This window comes from Molothrus aeneus, chromosome 31, assembly GCF_037042795.1.
Source record: "Molothrus aeneus isolate 106 chromosome 31, BPBGC_Maene_1.0, whole genome shotgun sequence".
Lineage (NCBI taxonomy): Eukaryota > Metazoa > Chordata > Aves > Passeriformes > Icteridae > Molothrus > Molothrus aeneus.
Window position 1 is genome coordinate 1,225,278 of NC_089676.1, and position 15,089 is coordinate 1,240,366.

The 15,089-nt window shown below is 60.5% G+C and overlaps 1 protein-coding gene and 1 pseudogene across 2 annotated transcripts; both read left to right on the forward strand.

Annotated features, from left to right (window-relative positions):
* The first annotated feature begins 169 nt into the window (after nucleotides 1-169).
* On the forward strand, nucleotides 170-14,979 carry SEMA4A (semaphorin 4A). Of its 2 annotated transcripts, none has more exons than XM_066568227.1 (15): nucleotides 170-215; nucleotides 7,665-7,802; nucleotides 9,020-9,180; nucleotides 9,296-9,358; nucleotides 9,435-9,533; nucleotides 10,005-10,110; nucleotides 10,213-10,329; nucleotides 10,415-10,545; nucleotides 11,044-11,225; nucleotides 11,417-11,567; nucleotides 11,799-11,988; nucleotides 12,074-12,189; nucleotides 12,278-12,441; nucleotides 12,517-12,629; nucleotides 13,631-14,979. In XM_066568227.1, the coding sequence occupies exons 2-15, from the start codon at nucleotides 7,667-7,669 to the stop codon at nucleotides 14,215-14,217; spliced, it is 2,316 nt and encodes a 771-aa protein (XP_066424324.1). In that variant the 5' UTR covers nucleotides 170-215; nucleotides 7,665-7,666; the 3' UTR covers nucleotides 14,218-14,979. The 2 variants fall into 2 exon arrangements, with proteins under 2 accessions (XP_066424324.1, XP_066424323.1); XM_066568226.1 differs by lacking the exon at nucleotides 170-215 and adding an exon at nucleotides 3,687-3,791.
* Nucleotides 5,716-7,654, forward strand: LOC136568296 (uncharacterized; annotated as a pseudogene).
* Nucleotides 14,980-15,089: the final 110 nt, after the last annotated feature.

The window sequence follows — 15,089 nt, forward strand, 5'->3', positions numbered from 1 at the left end:
CTAGGGGTGCACAGAACCTGAGCGAAGCTTTGCTCCTACCACTCTGCCAAGGGACCCCCTGTGCCCCCGGGCCGTGCCAGGCACTGCAGCCAGGCAGGACGCTGGGGAGGGGAGCTGTAAAGCCGCTGCATAATCGGCTTTACCAGGCACAGCGCTGCGGAGCCGCGATGTGAGCGAGGGACGCAGGCGGGCGGCCGGGGCGCAGGCACTGCCAGGTAGGTGCCCGGGGTGCCCAGCCTGGGGGTACCCCTGCCCCTGTGCTTGGGTGCCCGGGTCCCCCGTGCTGCGTGGGCTCGCATCACCTCAGGTTTGGGCTCAGCAGGGCTGAGGTTTGGGGGGGCAGGAGGTGCCAGGGGGTGCTGGGTGTTGGTGCCACCTCCCAGCTTCAAGGGAGGCTGTGGAGAAGCAGCGAGGTGGGCGAGGTGCCATCTCCCCTTCCAGGGGAGGGGAGTAGGGAGGTGACAGAGGCCCACAGCATGAGAGGGGGACACGCTGAGCCCCTCTCTGTGCTGTTTGCCTCCCCCTCCTGCCAGCTCAGGGACACCACGCTGGGACAGCCACCCCCTCATTGCCACAGCCTGTCCCCTTCCATGGGCATTCAACCCTTCCCCAGGGTTCCTGCCCCCCAAAAAGTCACGAGGTTGTGCCCAAAATAGCAAGTTCTGGAGCGATGGGGGAAGCCAGCCATGCTGCTGGCATCTCGTGCTGCTGTTCCTGGGAGGAGACAGCTCAGGAGACACGGGAACTGCCATGGGGAACTGCCATGGGGAAATGCAACAGGGAACTGACACCCTGGATCCTCCCCATGTCCCCCACGGGCACACGGTGTCCTGGCACTGGGCAAAGGCTGAGCTGGAACCCCATGGGGGCTCTGCACAGCTCCCAGGGGACAATACTGACATGATGGGTCCCGTACAGACCCACATGGGGTCTCTGCACAGCCCCAGGGACACTGCACAGCCCTGTAAGGACAATAGAGATGTTTTGGGCTCCTTACAGAGCCCCTAGGGATCTCTGCACGGCCCCAGGGACACTGCACAGCCCTCTAAGGACAATACTGACATTTTGGGCTCCTTATATAGAGCCAGCCCCTTGGGGTCTCTGCACAGCCCCAGGAACATTGCACAGCCCTGTAAGGACAATACAGATGTTATGGGTTCCTTGCAGACCCACATGGGGACTCTGCACAGCTCCCAGGGGACAATACTGACATTTTGGGCTCCTTACAGAGCCCCTTGGGGTCTCTGCACAGCCCCAGGGACACTGCACAGCCCTCTAAGGACAATATTGACATGATGGGTTCCTTACAGAGCCCACGTGGGGTCTCTGCATAGTCCCCAGGGCCATTGCAGAGCCCTGTAAGGACCATGCAGACATTTTGGGCTCCTTACAGAGCCCCATGGGGCACATGCACTCCCCACAGGGACCCTGGTGTGGGCCTTGCACAACCCCACAGGGACCTTTGCACATCCCTGTGGGGCCACGTGCAGCCCACGGGGACCTCACACAGCCCTGTGGGGACAAAGAGCCCCTGGAAGAGCCCCAGCCCTACTCCAGCCTTGACTCGAGGTCAGGTTTGTCCCTCTCCTCCTGTTGTGCCACGGATCTGAGCCCTGAGGCGGTGGCAGCAGGGAGATGGGGGTCCCAGAGCGGGGCCATGACCACGTTGGGGTCTCTCAGAGGCACCCTGGGCAGGCAGGAGCACCGGGCTTTGAGGACCACCAGATTTTTTTGGGGGGGAAAGTGCAGCACAAGGAGCAACCACTGGGACGGGGCAGAGCTGGGCCTGACTCCAGTGTCTGGCAAGGCACCGGGGTTTGCCAGGCAGGGCACGGCCCAGGGGCGCTGGGGGCCCTGCCAGCCCCAGGGCAGCCCCTCCAGGCCCCTGCATGCCCAGGGAGATTAAGGTCAAGCCACCCTGCTAATCCCAAAGGGGGGGTTGAGATGTGAGCCTGTGCCCACTGCTACCCCCCAGAGCTGCACCCCAATGTGCTGCAGGTCAGAGGAGCCCCCCAGAGCACCCTGGGGGTGTCCAGACAGGGCTGAGGGGCTGCAGCTCAGCCTTGAGGAGCGTCCAGCTCCAGCTCAGCTGCCAGTGCTGCTGGGCACGAGGCACAAACTCCTTCCAGATGCCTGCACAAGGCTCCAACCTCCCAAAGCCTGGCAGCTGCAGGGGCACTTGGCTCTGCTCCCCAGCCCTGGCAGGGAAATGCTGCAGGCTGGAGGGATTTGGGGTGCTGCTGCTGCACCCCAGCCCTGGCAGGGCAATGCTGGAGGGTTTTGGGGTGCTGCTGCTGCTCCCCAGCTGGTGCAGGGCAATGCTGGAGGTTTTTGGGGTGCTGCTGCTGCACCCCAGCTGGTGCAGGGCTGGCACCTCTCCTGTGCAGGGCTGAGGTGGTGCGGGGAAGGTGGCTGCAGAGGGGGGAGGAAGTGGTGCCTGGGGATCCTGTTTTGGGGTTCCCACACAGCTTGGGAAGGGGAAGGGAGAAAGTTCCACAGTGAGGTCTGCAAGCTCCAGCCAGGCCAGGCTTCCTGCAAGGGGAATTCCAAGGGGGAAATGCCCTAAAGCAGAATTTGTGGATGCTGGGGGCGGGGTGGGGGGGACACGCACATGCAGCCTGGTGCCACGGCTGCACCCCAAGGCGCTCCAGGGACCCCCCAAATCCACAGCATGGGAAGCCAGAGCCAGCAGCACTCACCTGAGATGGGTCAAGTGGAGGGCTGAGACAGGAATGGGGTGCAGGGATGGGGTTTGGGGGTGCAGGGATGGGGTTTGGGGGTGCAGATATGGGGAGTGTGTGTGTAGGGGTGCAGGGATGGGGTCTGGGGATGCAGGGATGGGGTGTGGGATGCAGGGATGGGGTGTGTGTGGGGATGCAGGAAGAGGGTTTGGGGGAGCAGGGATGGGGTCTGGGGGTGCAGGGATGGGGTTTGGGGGTGCAGATATGGGGTGTGTGTGTGTAGGGGTGCAGATATGGGGTCTGGGGGTGCAGGGATGGGGTTTGGGGGTGCAGGGATGGGGTTTGGGGGGTGCAGATATGGGGTGTGTGTGTGTAGGGGTGCAGGGATGGGGTGTGGGGTGCAGGGATGGGGTGTGGAGATGGGGGTGCATGGATGGGGTGCACATATAGGGTGTGGGTCTGGGGGTGTACATATGGGGTGTGGGTGGGGTTATGCAGATATAGGGTGTGGGTTTGGGGGTGCAGGGATGGGGTGTGGGTTTGGGGGTGCAGATATGGGGTGTGGGTTTGGGGGTGCAGGGATGGGGTGTGGGTTTGGGGGTGCAGGGATAGGGTCTGGATCTGGGGGTGATGAGATGGGGGTGCAGGGACTTGTTGCCAAAAGCTGAGAGCACAGCTGGGATGAAGGACCCCAGCGTAGCTCTGGGGTCACAGGAACGTGTCAGGGGAGGGAGTAACACACATCATGAGGGCAGAGGGGTGTCCCTGCCCCTCCTGGGGCTGGCGCCTCGGTGTTGTGTGGGGTGAGGGGCGGTAGAGGCCCCTCCGTGCCCCGGTGCGGGGGTGTTTGGACTCCACAGCCCCGTGTCCGTCAGTCTGTCCGTCAGGGTCTGTCGGTGCGGGGGTGTTTGGGCTGCGCAGCCCCGTGTCCGTCAGTCCGTCCGTCAGGGTCTGTCGGTGCGGGGGTGTTTGGGCTGCGCAGCCCCGTGTCCGTCAGTCCGTCCGTCCGTCAGGGTCTGTCGGTGCGGGGGGGCCGCGGTACAGCCGTAGCCATGGCGACGTGAGCCGGATGCGGGGCCGGGGGATGCTGCTCCCGCCCGCCCGCCGCAGGTCGGTACCGCCGCTCCGCCACCGGGGCCGGGGGCGGCCGGGGGGCCCCGGGGGCTCTGGGGAGGCTCGGCGAGGGCGGGAGGTGGAGGGGGAAGGGGGAAATCGCCATAGTGGGGTTGGGCTTGGGGGACCCCCAGCGCTGATGCTGCCAGCAACGACAACAAAGAGGATGAGGCGGCGGCCCTGGGGTGACCCCCGGTACCCCCCCGGTACCCCCCGCACCCCCTGCCTTCACATTCCTCCCAAATTTCCCTTTCCCCCACCTGCTGTGCACCCCTCCACACCTCCTGCACCCCTCAGCTCCCTCCTGTGCATCCTTCTCTCTCTTACCTGCACCCCCCAGCTCTCCCCACCCTTTGTACGGAGCAACCCCACAACCGGCACAATCAGCCCCCAAATTCCTCCCCTCCATCCTCCCGTGCCTTTGGCCCACCCCCTCCTGCCTTGCCTTCCATCTCCCACACATCTGGATCTCGGAGCTTCCCCCGCACATCTGGATCTCGGGGCTTCCCCCGCACATCTGGATCTCGGAGCTTCCCCCGCACATCTGGATCTCGGGTCTTCCCCCAGGCCCAGCTGCCCCAGCCCCTCGTGGGTGTTGGGAGCATTCCTGCACCCCCACCCCACGGGGATGCTCCTGGGAGCTGACATGGCCAGGGAATTGCAGCCCAGCTGCAGAGAAGGACCAAACTCTTGGAAACTGAGGCCGGGGGAATGCCTGAGCAGCCGGCACATCGGTGCCACCAGCTCCACAGCTGCCCTGCACCCCTCACAGCCCACCTTGGGGAGCACCAGGGCTGGGCCTGGCTCCATCCTGTGGCTCTGTGCTCACTGACAGCACAATGCTCCCGGCCTTAGAGGGAATCCTCCAGGAGGAGATCCCAGCAGGAGCAAGACCCATGAAACAAACCCCAGCTGTGCTCAGCCTGAAAGCACCAGGGGGAACTGAACCACCCTTGGTCTCCCTCCCATGTGCCAAATCCTACAGAGGGACCCTGTAAATTACATCCCCAGCCCACCATGACCAGGGGGCCCAAAAAAGAGGAGAGACGAGGCTGAGAGGGGATTCCAGGGGCAGCCTTGGGGCTGCTGTCACCTCACATCTTGCGTCAGCCTTGCCTCACACTGGGGAACACTGGTGGTTTCCTCAGCCCCACCACAGCCCCAAGTCAAACCTCCAGCCTCTCTGAGGAGCCAAATCAAATCTCCAGCCTCTCTGAGGAGCCTCTGCTCCCGTTTCCATCCCCCCCTCCACGGCCTCGGTGGCTGCAGCCCAGGGCAGAACAATGGGGCCGGTCCGAGGCTCTGTGCGGCCCCGTCCCCCAGCAGCCCTGTGCCAAGTGGGAAATCCGGGGCAGAGTAACCTACTTTCTGTGTTCTGTGCTCACAAGGAGCTTCTGTCCCAGCCAAGCAAGGTGCTGAGCACAGCTCTGCCCTCCCGGGGCTCCCCTGGGCTGCTCGGGCCGTGGCAGAGGCAGGTAAGGAGGCCCCAGCAGGGCAGGATGCTCCTCAGCCTCGTCCACAGGGATATTGGGGTGCCTCAGGTATGCTGAGCAACTCCAGGGCTTTGGTTTTGGGGGGTTTCTTGCCTACAGCCATCCCAGAGCAGCCTGGGCTTGAGGATGGAATCTCCAGGGGAAAATGGGATTGTGGAACAGCTGTGGGAGCTTTGTGGGGGTGCCCAATGGGGCTGTTTGGGGTGCTCCATGGGGCTAGTTTGGGGTGCCCCATGGGGCTGTTTTGGGGTGCCCCATGGAACTGTTTTGGGGTGCTTCATGGGGCTTTTTTGGGGTGCCCCATGGAGTTGTTTGTGGGTGCCTCATGGGGCTGTTTTGGGGTTCCCCATGGGGCTGTTTTGGGGTGCCTCATGGGGCTGTTTTGGGGTGCCTCATGGGGCTGTTTTGGGGTGCCCCATGGAGTTGTTTGTGGGTGCCCCATGGGGCTTTTTTAGGGTGCTCCATGGGGCTGTTTTTGGGTGCCCCATGGGGCTGTTTTGGAGTTTGGTTTTCTGGGTGATACCTGTCCTCATGGGGCTGTTTTGGGGTTTGGTTTTCTGGGTGATACCTGTCCCCATGGGGCTGTTTTGGAGTTTGGTTTTCTGGGTGATACCTGTCCCCATGGGGCTGTTTTGGGGTGCAGGTTTTCTGGGTGATACCTGTCCCCATGGGGCTGTTTTGGGGATGATGCTCAGGCCTGCTGTTGGCCCGCACAATCCACCGGAAAAATGCCATTTATTTTCCTCACCCCAAAGATTTTGAGCGAGCAAAGCCTGGCACATGGGCACATCCTTGTCCCCCACTTTGCCACCCCCTGGGCACCCAGCTGGAGGAGCAGAGCTCCCCGGTTCCCATCCCGGTTCCCATCCCGGTTCCCATCCCGGTTCCCATCCCGGCTGCCTCCACCAGGCTCCGCTGCTGTCCCCGCGGGGGTGCGAGGCAGGGGAGGCGGGCTCAGGCACCCACTGCCCCAACCTGCCGGGGCTCGTCCTCTTCCAGCAGGACTTTCAGGTTCCCGGAGCCACGCAGGGCTGGGCTGGGCTGGGTCGGGCTCAGCAGAGCCGGGCTGGGAGCTTGGAGCAGATCCGGGCATGGAGCCGCGGGACGCTCGTGGCCGCAGCCCCCGGGGCTCGGGCACCTGCCTGGGGCCCCTGTGGCAGGGCTGGAGGTGAGAGGCTCCGTCCTCGGCTGCCAGAGAGGTAATGCTGCTCGCTGGGGACGCGGTGGCCATGGGCAAAGGGGTTTGGGCGCCGCCAGGTTCTGCAGATGTGGCTCTTTCCCCAGTGCTGCAGAAAGAGCTGCAAGAAGGGGGTTCCTGTGTGTGTTCCTCACCATTTTGTGGATGTTGTGATAACTGATGGAGCCAGGCAGAGGAATCCCTGGTGGGGATGGGCTCTGAGGCTCTGGGGACAAAGGCAGGAGCCTCTGGATGCCTCTGTGCCAGGGTCCCGTGCAGGAACCCCAGAGGGTGAGGGGACATCTTTGAATGTACCAGAGATTGTGGTGCAGGAGCCCAGAGGGTGAGGGGACATCTCTGAATGTGCCAGAGATGTTGGTGCAGGAGCCCCGCATGGCAAGGGGACATCTCTGTGCCAGAAATGTTGGTGCAGGAGCCCCAAAGGGTGAGGGGACATCTCTGACTGTGCCAGAGATGTTGGTGAGGAGCCCCACATGTCGAGGGGACATCCTGACTGAAACAGAGATGTTGGTGTAGGAGCACAGAGGCTGAGGGGACATCTCTGTGCCAGAGATTGTGGTGCAGGAGCCCCACATGACAAGGGGACATCTCTGACTGTGCCAGAGATGTTGGTGCTGGAATCCAGAGGGTGAGGGGACATCCTGACTGTAACAGAGATTGTGGTGAGGAGCCCCAGAGGGTGAGGGGACATCTCTGACTGTGCCAGAATTTTGGTACAGGAGCCCCAGGAGTTGACAGCACGTCTCTGACTGTGCCAGAGATTGTGGTGCAGAAACCCAGAGGGAGAGGGGACATCCTGACTGTGCCAGAGATTGTGGTACAGGAACCCAAAGGGTGAGGGGACATCCTGACTGTGCCAAGATTTTGGTGCAAGAGCCCCAAAGGGTGAGGGGACATCTCTGTGCCAGAGATTGTGCTACAGGAGCCCCACACGGCGAGGGGACATCCCGACCGTGCCAGAGATGTTGGTGAGGAGCCCAGGGGCCGAGGGCACCTCTCTGGGTGCTGGTATGGCAGTGGGAAGTTCGTGCCCAAACTGGGGGGGAAGCACTGCAGGCACCCCCGTCCCCCCTCCCTCTCTTGGGTGCCGCTTCCCCCCTCTGGTTTCCGCCGGGTGCAGCGACACGCAGCCAGCCCGGCAGCAGCAGCGTGTGTCCTGAACCCTGTCCCTCCCCGCAGGGATGGTGGTGGGACCCTCCTGGGGCGCAGCCCTGCCGCCCCCAGCCATGCCCGCCGCCCTCCGCCTGCTCTGCGGGGTGGTGGTGCCGGCTGCCCTGCTCTGCGCCGAGCCCCTGCCCCGCCTCGCCTTCCCCAGCGGTGAGTACAGCCCGGGGACAGCGGGGACAGCTGGGGAGGGGGCACACAGCTGGGGAGGGGGTACACAGCCTCTGCGTGGGACAGTGTCCATCCCCAGGGCTGAGCATCCAGCATCGGGAACCTTGGGGTGCTCCCCATGTAGCCACCCCTGGCCCATCAGTGACCCTCAGTGGGGCTGGGGACAGTGACACCATCAGGAGCCTTGGAGTGACCCCCAGTGTAGCCACCCCTGGCCCATCAGTGACCCTCAGTGGGGTTGGGGACAGTGACAGCATCAGGAACCTTGGGGTGCTCCCCAGTGTAGCCACTCCTGGCCCATCAGTGACGCTCAGTGGGCTGGGGACAGTGACAGCATCAGGAACCTTGGGATGTCCTCCAGTGTAGCCACCCCTGGCCCATCAGTGACGCTCAGTGGGCTGGGGACAGCACCAGTGGCTGCAGGTGGTGGCGGGGGATGAGAGTAGATGAGGTTTCTTGGCACCTTGACATCCAATGGGGCAGATCCTACAGTGATTTCGTCACCCAGCTGGCAGCCAGGGTCTGCTCAGGGTCACCCTGGGGGGATGAAAAGCTGCCTCTGGAAGGGACAGGGCACGGCATGGTGGCAAAGCAGGGGACTGGGGGGGCTGTGATGTGCCAATCAGGCTGCAGGAGGGTCTGTGCCCCATGGCAGGGTCGCGCCTTTCCAGCCCTGATTGCGCTGTCACTTCCCTTTCCCCATGCAGCCATGCCCAGAATTGCAAAAATCCCCCAGTTTCGGTGCCTGCTGGGGATGAACGAGAATCTGCAATCTCTGGCTGTATCCTGGGGGCTGGTGACACCCCAAATCTGGCACCTCGGGGGCTTGTAACCCCTCCAGGGTGGCACTCCGGGGCAGTGCATCCCCCAAACAGAGCACTACCCTTGGCCATGGCCCCAAAGCATCACAGGCACAGCTTGGGGGGAAATGCACCCCATTTCTGGCGGTCTGCAGCTTGGGGATGTTCAGCTCTTGCAGTAGGAGCTGGAGGGGACAGTGGGAAGTGGGGAGCTGGAGGGTGAAGGGGTGATGGTGATATGAGATCTGAAGGGGAAGAACTGCACCCCATTTCCTGTGGTGAGGCTAAACAGAGTTGCACTGACAGCTGCTGCCACATCCGCACACGGAGGGTGGTGGTGGGGCTGTGTGTGTGTGTGTGAGACCCCTGGGCTCCCCTCACCCCCTCTGCTCCTGCCAGGGGACCCCCGGCGGACCCTCACCCACTTCAGCCAGGACAACGTGTCCCACTACGACATCTTCCTCCTGGATGAGAGCGAGGAGGAGCTCTACGTGGGGGCACGCGACTGGCTGCTGGCCCTCACCGTTGGCACCCCCGGCAGCATCCGTGCCAAAGCCTCGGTGAGCAGCAGCACCACCTTTTGGGGAGGTGGGAGAGGGAGGCGCCTCTGCTGTGGTTCGGTTTTCCCGTAGGGCTGGGCTCGACAGCCCAGGAACATCTTAGTTTCCTTTGTAGATAAAGTGGGGACCCACAGATGAGAAAACATCTAAATGTGCTTTTAAGAAGAAGAGCCAAGAGGTGAGCTGGCCCTGTGGGGGCTCAGGGGTCCCACAAAGCTATGAGGGTGCTCAGCACCCAACTCTTTCCCCCTCAGACTGAGTGCTTCAACTTCATCCGAGTCCTGGTGGCCCTGAACCAGACCCACCTCTACGCCTGTGGGACCTACGCCTTCAGCCCTGCATGCACCTACATTGTGAGTGTCCTCCCCAGAGCAGCATCCTGGGGCTCTCTGGGGTTGTATTTTGTGAGGACCCACAAAATATGGGCCCAGAATTGAGCTGCATCATGGGGGTGCTGGGTGTCCCCACCGAGGGACATCTTGGTGTCCATCTGCTAAAGGAGCCTTTGGTGATTCTCATTCAGCTGCCAGCAACTCTTCCTCTGGCAGGGAAACCCCAACTCTGGGTCCCTTCAGGTGACTCCAGGCTCTCTGTCCCTGCCTCAGCCTCCTCCATGCTGAGCACGTGGTGGGGACTGCCACTCCCCAAAATGAAAATGAGGGAAGGTGACAGGAGCCGGGTACCCCCAGCATCCTCTGTCATCATCCCTGCACCCACCTTGAAGACATGGGCCACCCTATGTCTGCAAGGTACTCCACACTCATTCCCTACAGATTTGGGGTTGTTTTCAGTCCTTTGGCTGATTTTTCTCCCCTTTTGCACAGCACCTGGAAAGCTTCACACTGACCAGTGGCAGAGGACAGTCCTTCCTGGACGGGAAGGGCCAGTGCCCCTTCGATCCCCAGCACACTTACACGGCCCTGCTGGTGGGTGAGTATGGGCCCAGTGGCCTCTCAGCTGGGCTCCCATGGAGTGGAGGGCGAGGGTGGGGGGTCCTCACCACGGCTCAGCCCCCTCTGTGTCCCTGGGCAGATGGAGAGCTCTATGCTGGCACCATGAACAACTTCCAGGGCAACGAGCCCATCATCTCCCGCTCGCTGGGCACCCGCACCCTGCTCAAGACAGACGACTTCCTTCGCTGGCTCTCGGGTGAGCAGAGGGAAGGTGCTGCACCTGGGGAGGGAGGTGCTGCAGCCCTCCATGGCTCCAGCTTCTCACCCACCTGTGCCTGCAGCCGACGCCGCCTTCGTGGCCTCCTTCAGCCTCCCTCGGGATGACAAGGTCTACTTCTTCTTCGAGGAGACAGCGGAGGAGTTTGACTTCTTTGAGAGGCTCCTGGTGCCACGGGTGGCCCGTGTCTGCAAGGTGTGACAGCAGGGAATGGTGGTGGGCTGCAGTGGGGGTACAGCGATGGGCTGTCACTATAGGACACGAAAGAACACAAGCGCACGCTGCTGCTCTCAAGGTGAAAAAGAAAAAAAGGGAAGTTTATTATCTGGCTTTAACATTTATAGTTTTAGAAAAGTGACAGTGGATTGGAGGGTGACAGTGCCACCTCTCCAATGACACTGGACAAACTAACACTCTATCAAATTTCTCTTCTGTAAAAGAATGCAAAGCAATGAGTTATTTACAGAAAGTGTGTGAGAAAGTTCGCTACAAGAACGCCAACATCAGAAAGCTTAGAAAATCTTAAAAAATCAGAGCGACAGTGGGGGACGATGATGATGTGACAGGAGACAAGGGGACAGGGACAGTGACAAGAGACCATAATGGGGATGATAGTTGTACTGTGATAGCAAAGATGATGGGGGATAATGGCAAAGGGGTCTTGTCACTTTGGTCATGAGCACCCTCCTGCAGAGCGATGTAGGGGGGGACAAGGTGCTGCAGAAGAAGTGGACAACTTTCCTGAAGGCACAGCTGGAGTGCTCCGAGCCCGGCCACTTCCCCTTCAACGTCATCCACCACGCCTTTGCTCTGCCCTGCAACGACAGCGACGGTGACGGCTGCGCCGATTTCTACGCGGTGTTCACCTCACAGTGGTGAGTGCCCAGGGCTGTTCACCTCACACTGATGAGTGCCCAGGGCTGTTCACCTGGCACTGGTGAGTGCCCAGGGCTGTTCACCTAGCAATGCTGAGTGCCCAGGGCCGTTCACCTCGCACTGATGAGTGCCCAGGGCTGTGGAGGGAGCCCGTGCCCTGCTGCTGCCCACCGGCTGTCCCTCCCTGCAGGCAGGCGGGCAGGGCGGGCAGCGCCGCCGTCTGTGCCTACAGACAGGAGGATCTGGAGGAGGTCTTCGAGGGCAAGTACAAGGAGCTGAACAAGGAGAGCTCTCGCTGGACCGTCTACAGTGGGCCTGACATGAGTCCCCGGCCTGGCAGTGTGAGTGTTGCCCACTCAAGGGTGTGCTCCCCACCAGGGGACAACGCTGGTCCCCAGGAGATGGGCTCTGTGTATCCCTGTGTGCCCACACCTGCAGGTGGGATGGGAAAGGAGAGGGGTCCCTCTGCACCCCACTGATGCTGGCCAGGGCAGCGTGGTTCTGGCAGCACATCCTCCCCTCCCCGTGTCTCAGTTTCCCACCCCAGCACAAGCCCCTCTGTTCCCCCACAGTGCTCCATGGGTGCCTCCTCAGACATGGCCCTCAGCTTCATGAAGAACCATTTCCTGATGGACGGGAAGGTGTCACCCCTCCATGGGCAGCCTCTCCTGGTGAAGTCTGATGTCACCTACACGCGCATCACGGTGCACGAGACTCACGGCGTGCTGGGCACCAAGTACCGTGTCATGTTCCTGGCCACAGGTGGGGTGATATGGGGGGCACACAGGGTCACCCATCCCATCCCCCCCGGTTCCAAAGCCTCAGCAATGTCCCCCATGGCCTACAGACAAAGGTCTCCTGCACAAGGCAGTGGAGCTGCCTGAGAGTGCCCACATCGTGGAGAGCATCCAGCTCTTTGCAGCGCCAGAGCCGGTGAAGAACCTGCTGCTGGCACCAGGGAAGGTAGGGCAGGTGTGAGCACCCAGACACCCAACAGCCACCCAAAACCAGCACTGGGGGAAAGTTCAGCCCTGCTCCTCTCCCTCCCCAGGGCATCCTCTACGTGGGCTACTCCAGAGGCGTCCTGCAGGTCCCGCTGGCCAACTGCAGCCTGCACCAGAGCTGTGCCGAGTGCGTGCTGGCACGGGACCCCTACTGCGCCTGGCACAGCCCCGGGGGCGCCTGCCTGCCTGCCCACCTGGCCAGCGAGAACAAGTGAGCAGCAGGATGGGCGCTGGAAGGGCTCTGGGGGTCGCTGGGATGCTGCTGACCCCTCTCTCCTGGCTGCAGGAGTGAGTGGCTGCAGGATGTTGAGAGCGGAAGACCGGACGCCATGTGCCACCGCGGGAGGAGCGCGGCCATGCCCCGCTCCTGGGGGGCACCGGAGGATCCCGCTGTGCAGGGTTGAGTATGGGGGTACACGGGGGTGGGATGGGGCTCATGGGGTGTGTTTTGCAGGGATAAACAAAACTCTACAGCTTTTGTGGAAGTTGTAAAGCCGGTATGTTTATTACAGCGCTGGACACATGTGGGAATGGTTCCCTTAAGATCACATGCGTACTTCTGGGAACTTCAGGTCCCCCTCTCAAATAGACATGCATACAATTTCACAATATTTCTTTTAGAAATAGTGACATTTATATTTATAAATATTCACATTATACATTTATAAATATTCACATTATATTTTATAAATATTTACATATTTATTTTTACGAATTTCGCGTGACATTTGCCGCTAGTTCTTCTTTATCAGGAAAAATTCCTAGGTCAGGTTTGAGTTGCTCTCACAGCAGTCTCTGTCTCTCTCTATCACTTTCTGTCTCCTCCCCCCTTATCTCTGTCTTTCACTGAAGCAGTTTCTCTGAGCTTAGGTGTGATGGTGTTCAGAGGGGTCTCAGGTTGAGGGAAGAAATGAGGATCTGACTCTACGTTTTAGAAGGCTTGATTTATTATTTTATGATATATATTATATTAAAACTATACTAAAAGAATAGAAGAAAGGATTTCATCAGAAGGCTGGCTAAGAATAGAAAAAAAAGGAATGATAACAAAGGCTTGTGTCTCAGACTCTGTGTCCGAGCCAGCTGAGCTGTGATTGGCCATTAATTAGAAACAACCACATGAGACCAATCCCAGATCCACCTGTTGCATTCCACAGCAGCAGATAACCATTGATGACATTTTGTTCCTGAGGTCTCTCATCTTCTCAGGATTAAAAATCCTAAGGAAAGGATTTTTCATAAAAGATATCTCCAACACATAGGCTTTTTGCCGCTAGACTACACAGCAAGCTACATACTTAAAGATGTACACTCTACCTAAATCAAAATAGATTTCTACCCTAGAAAATTTTCTACTCTGCCTCGGGTGACCCACATCACTCTGTTCTCCACACCCACAGGGCTCAGCCCCCCGCTGAACGCCGTGGTCCAGCTGCCGTGCCCTCGCCGCTCCGCCCTGGCCACCTACAGCTGGCAGCAGCCTGGCAGTGCCCAGGGGCACACGGTGGTGCAGCCTGACCACACTCTGGTGGTCATCATGCAGCAGGGAATGGAGGGCACCTACACCTGCCAGGCCACAGAGAACGGCTACACCTGGACCGTGGCTCGCTACCAGCTCAGGGACTCTGGCCCGGCCCAGCTGGGCCAGGAGAGCTCGCTCCCCCGCTCGTACTGGTCCCAGTTTGTCACGGTGACGGTGCTGCTGGCCGTGACGCTGGCCGGGGCCGCCTGCCTGGCCCTCATGGCCTACCGGGACCAGCTGAGAGCTCGCAGCAAGGTGAGGGGCTGCAGCACGCCCCACAGCCCCCCGTCACGCCAGAGGGAGAAGGTGCCCCTCAACGGGGGCGCCGGGGAGCCCCCGGCACCCGGAGCTGCCACTGAGGAGGAGGAGGAGGACGAAGGCTCCCAGGCGTGCTGCCTCCAGCTCGGTGGGGACGTCGACGTGGACAACAACAGGCTGCATGTGCCGGCAGGGGACACAGCGTGACACTGGCAGTGGGTCAGGGAGACCCTGGGGAGGGGGGATGTAGGGAGGGGTGGGACTGTGAAAGGGGTTTTTTTGGTTTTGTTTTTGTTTTATTTAATACACCCGTTTTAACCTAAGGCTCGCATTCTGGGGGTGAGGATGGAATGGGCCCTGGGAGCAAGGGAGTGGGACAGGGAGAGAGGTCATGGATGTGGCACAGAGGAGGAACGTCACTGTGGGGCAAGGATGTGGGGTGGGCATGGCTGGAAACAGTGGATGCTGACACCAGGAAAAAAACCCAGGTTGTATAAAAACCTCAGCATGGGTTTTTTTTGGTTTTGTTTTATTTAATACACCTGTTTTAACCTAAGGCTCACATTCCAGGGGTGAGGGTGGAATGGGCCCTGGGAGCAAGGGAGTGGGACAGGGAGAGAGGTCATGGGGACTTGGGGACAGGCAAAGGAGATGGCACAGAAAAGAAATGTCACTATGGGCTGGGCATGGCTGGAAACTGGATGCTGACACCAGGAAAAAACAACAAGTTCCACAAAAACCTCAGGATGAGGCAAGCTGTGCTGGATGGGCTCCCTAATCCAGCCCTGTGGGCACCCACCCTGCACTGCCACCCACCCCTCAGTGCTCCATGGTCCCTTGGGTGCCCCCACTGCTCCCTGACTGTCCCCCCCACCCCATTTCCAGCATCCTTGAGCCGCCTTTTCAAAGCCAACCCAGCTGTACATTTTCCTGCTCTATGCTTTTTTTATTAAAAAAAGGAAAACTCAATGCCTGACATTGCTGGGTCCGTGGAGAAGCCCCGAGGGCCTTTTGGGGTGTGCAAGGCTGGGCCAGGGGAACGCGTGGGCACACGAGGGTGTGCAGAGACACTCGTGGGT

Bases quoted from the DNA above. Each gene is read 5' to 3' on its own strand.
- SEMA4A (XM_066568227.1), top strand. From the start codon at position 7,667: ATGGTGGTGGGACCCTCCTGGGGCGCAGCCCTGCCGCCCCCAGCCATG. The intron at 7,803-9,019 runs GTGAGTACAGCC...TGCTCCTGCCAG, and splicing joins CCGCCTCGCCTTCCCCAGCG to GGGACCCCCGGCGGACCCTC. The intron at 9,359-9,434 runs GTGAGCTGGCCC...TTTCCCCCTCAG, and splicing joins TTAAGAAGAAGAGCCAAGAG to ACTGAGTGCTTCAACTTCAT.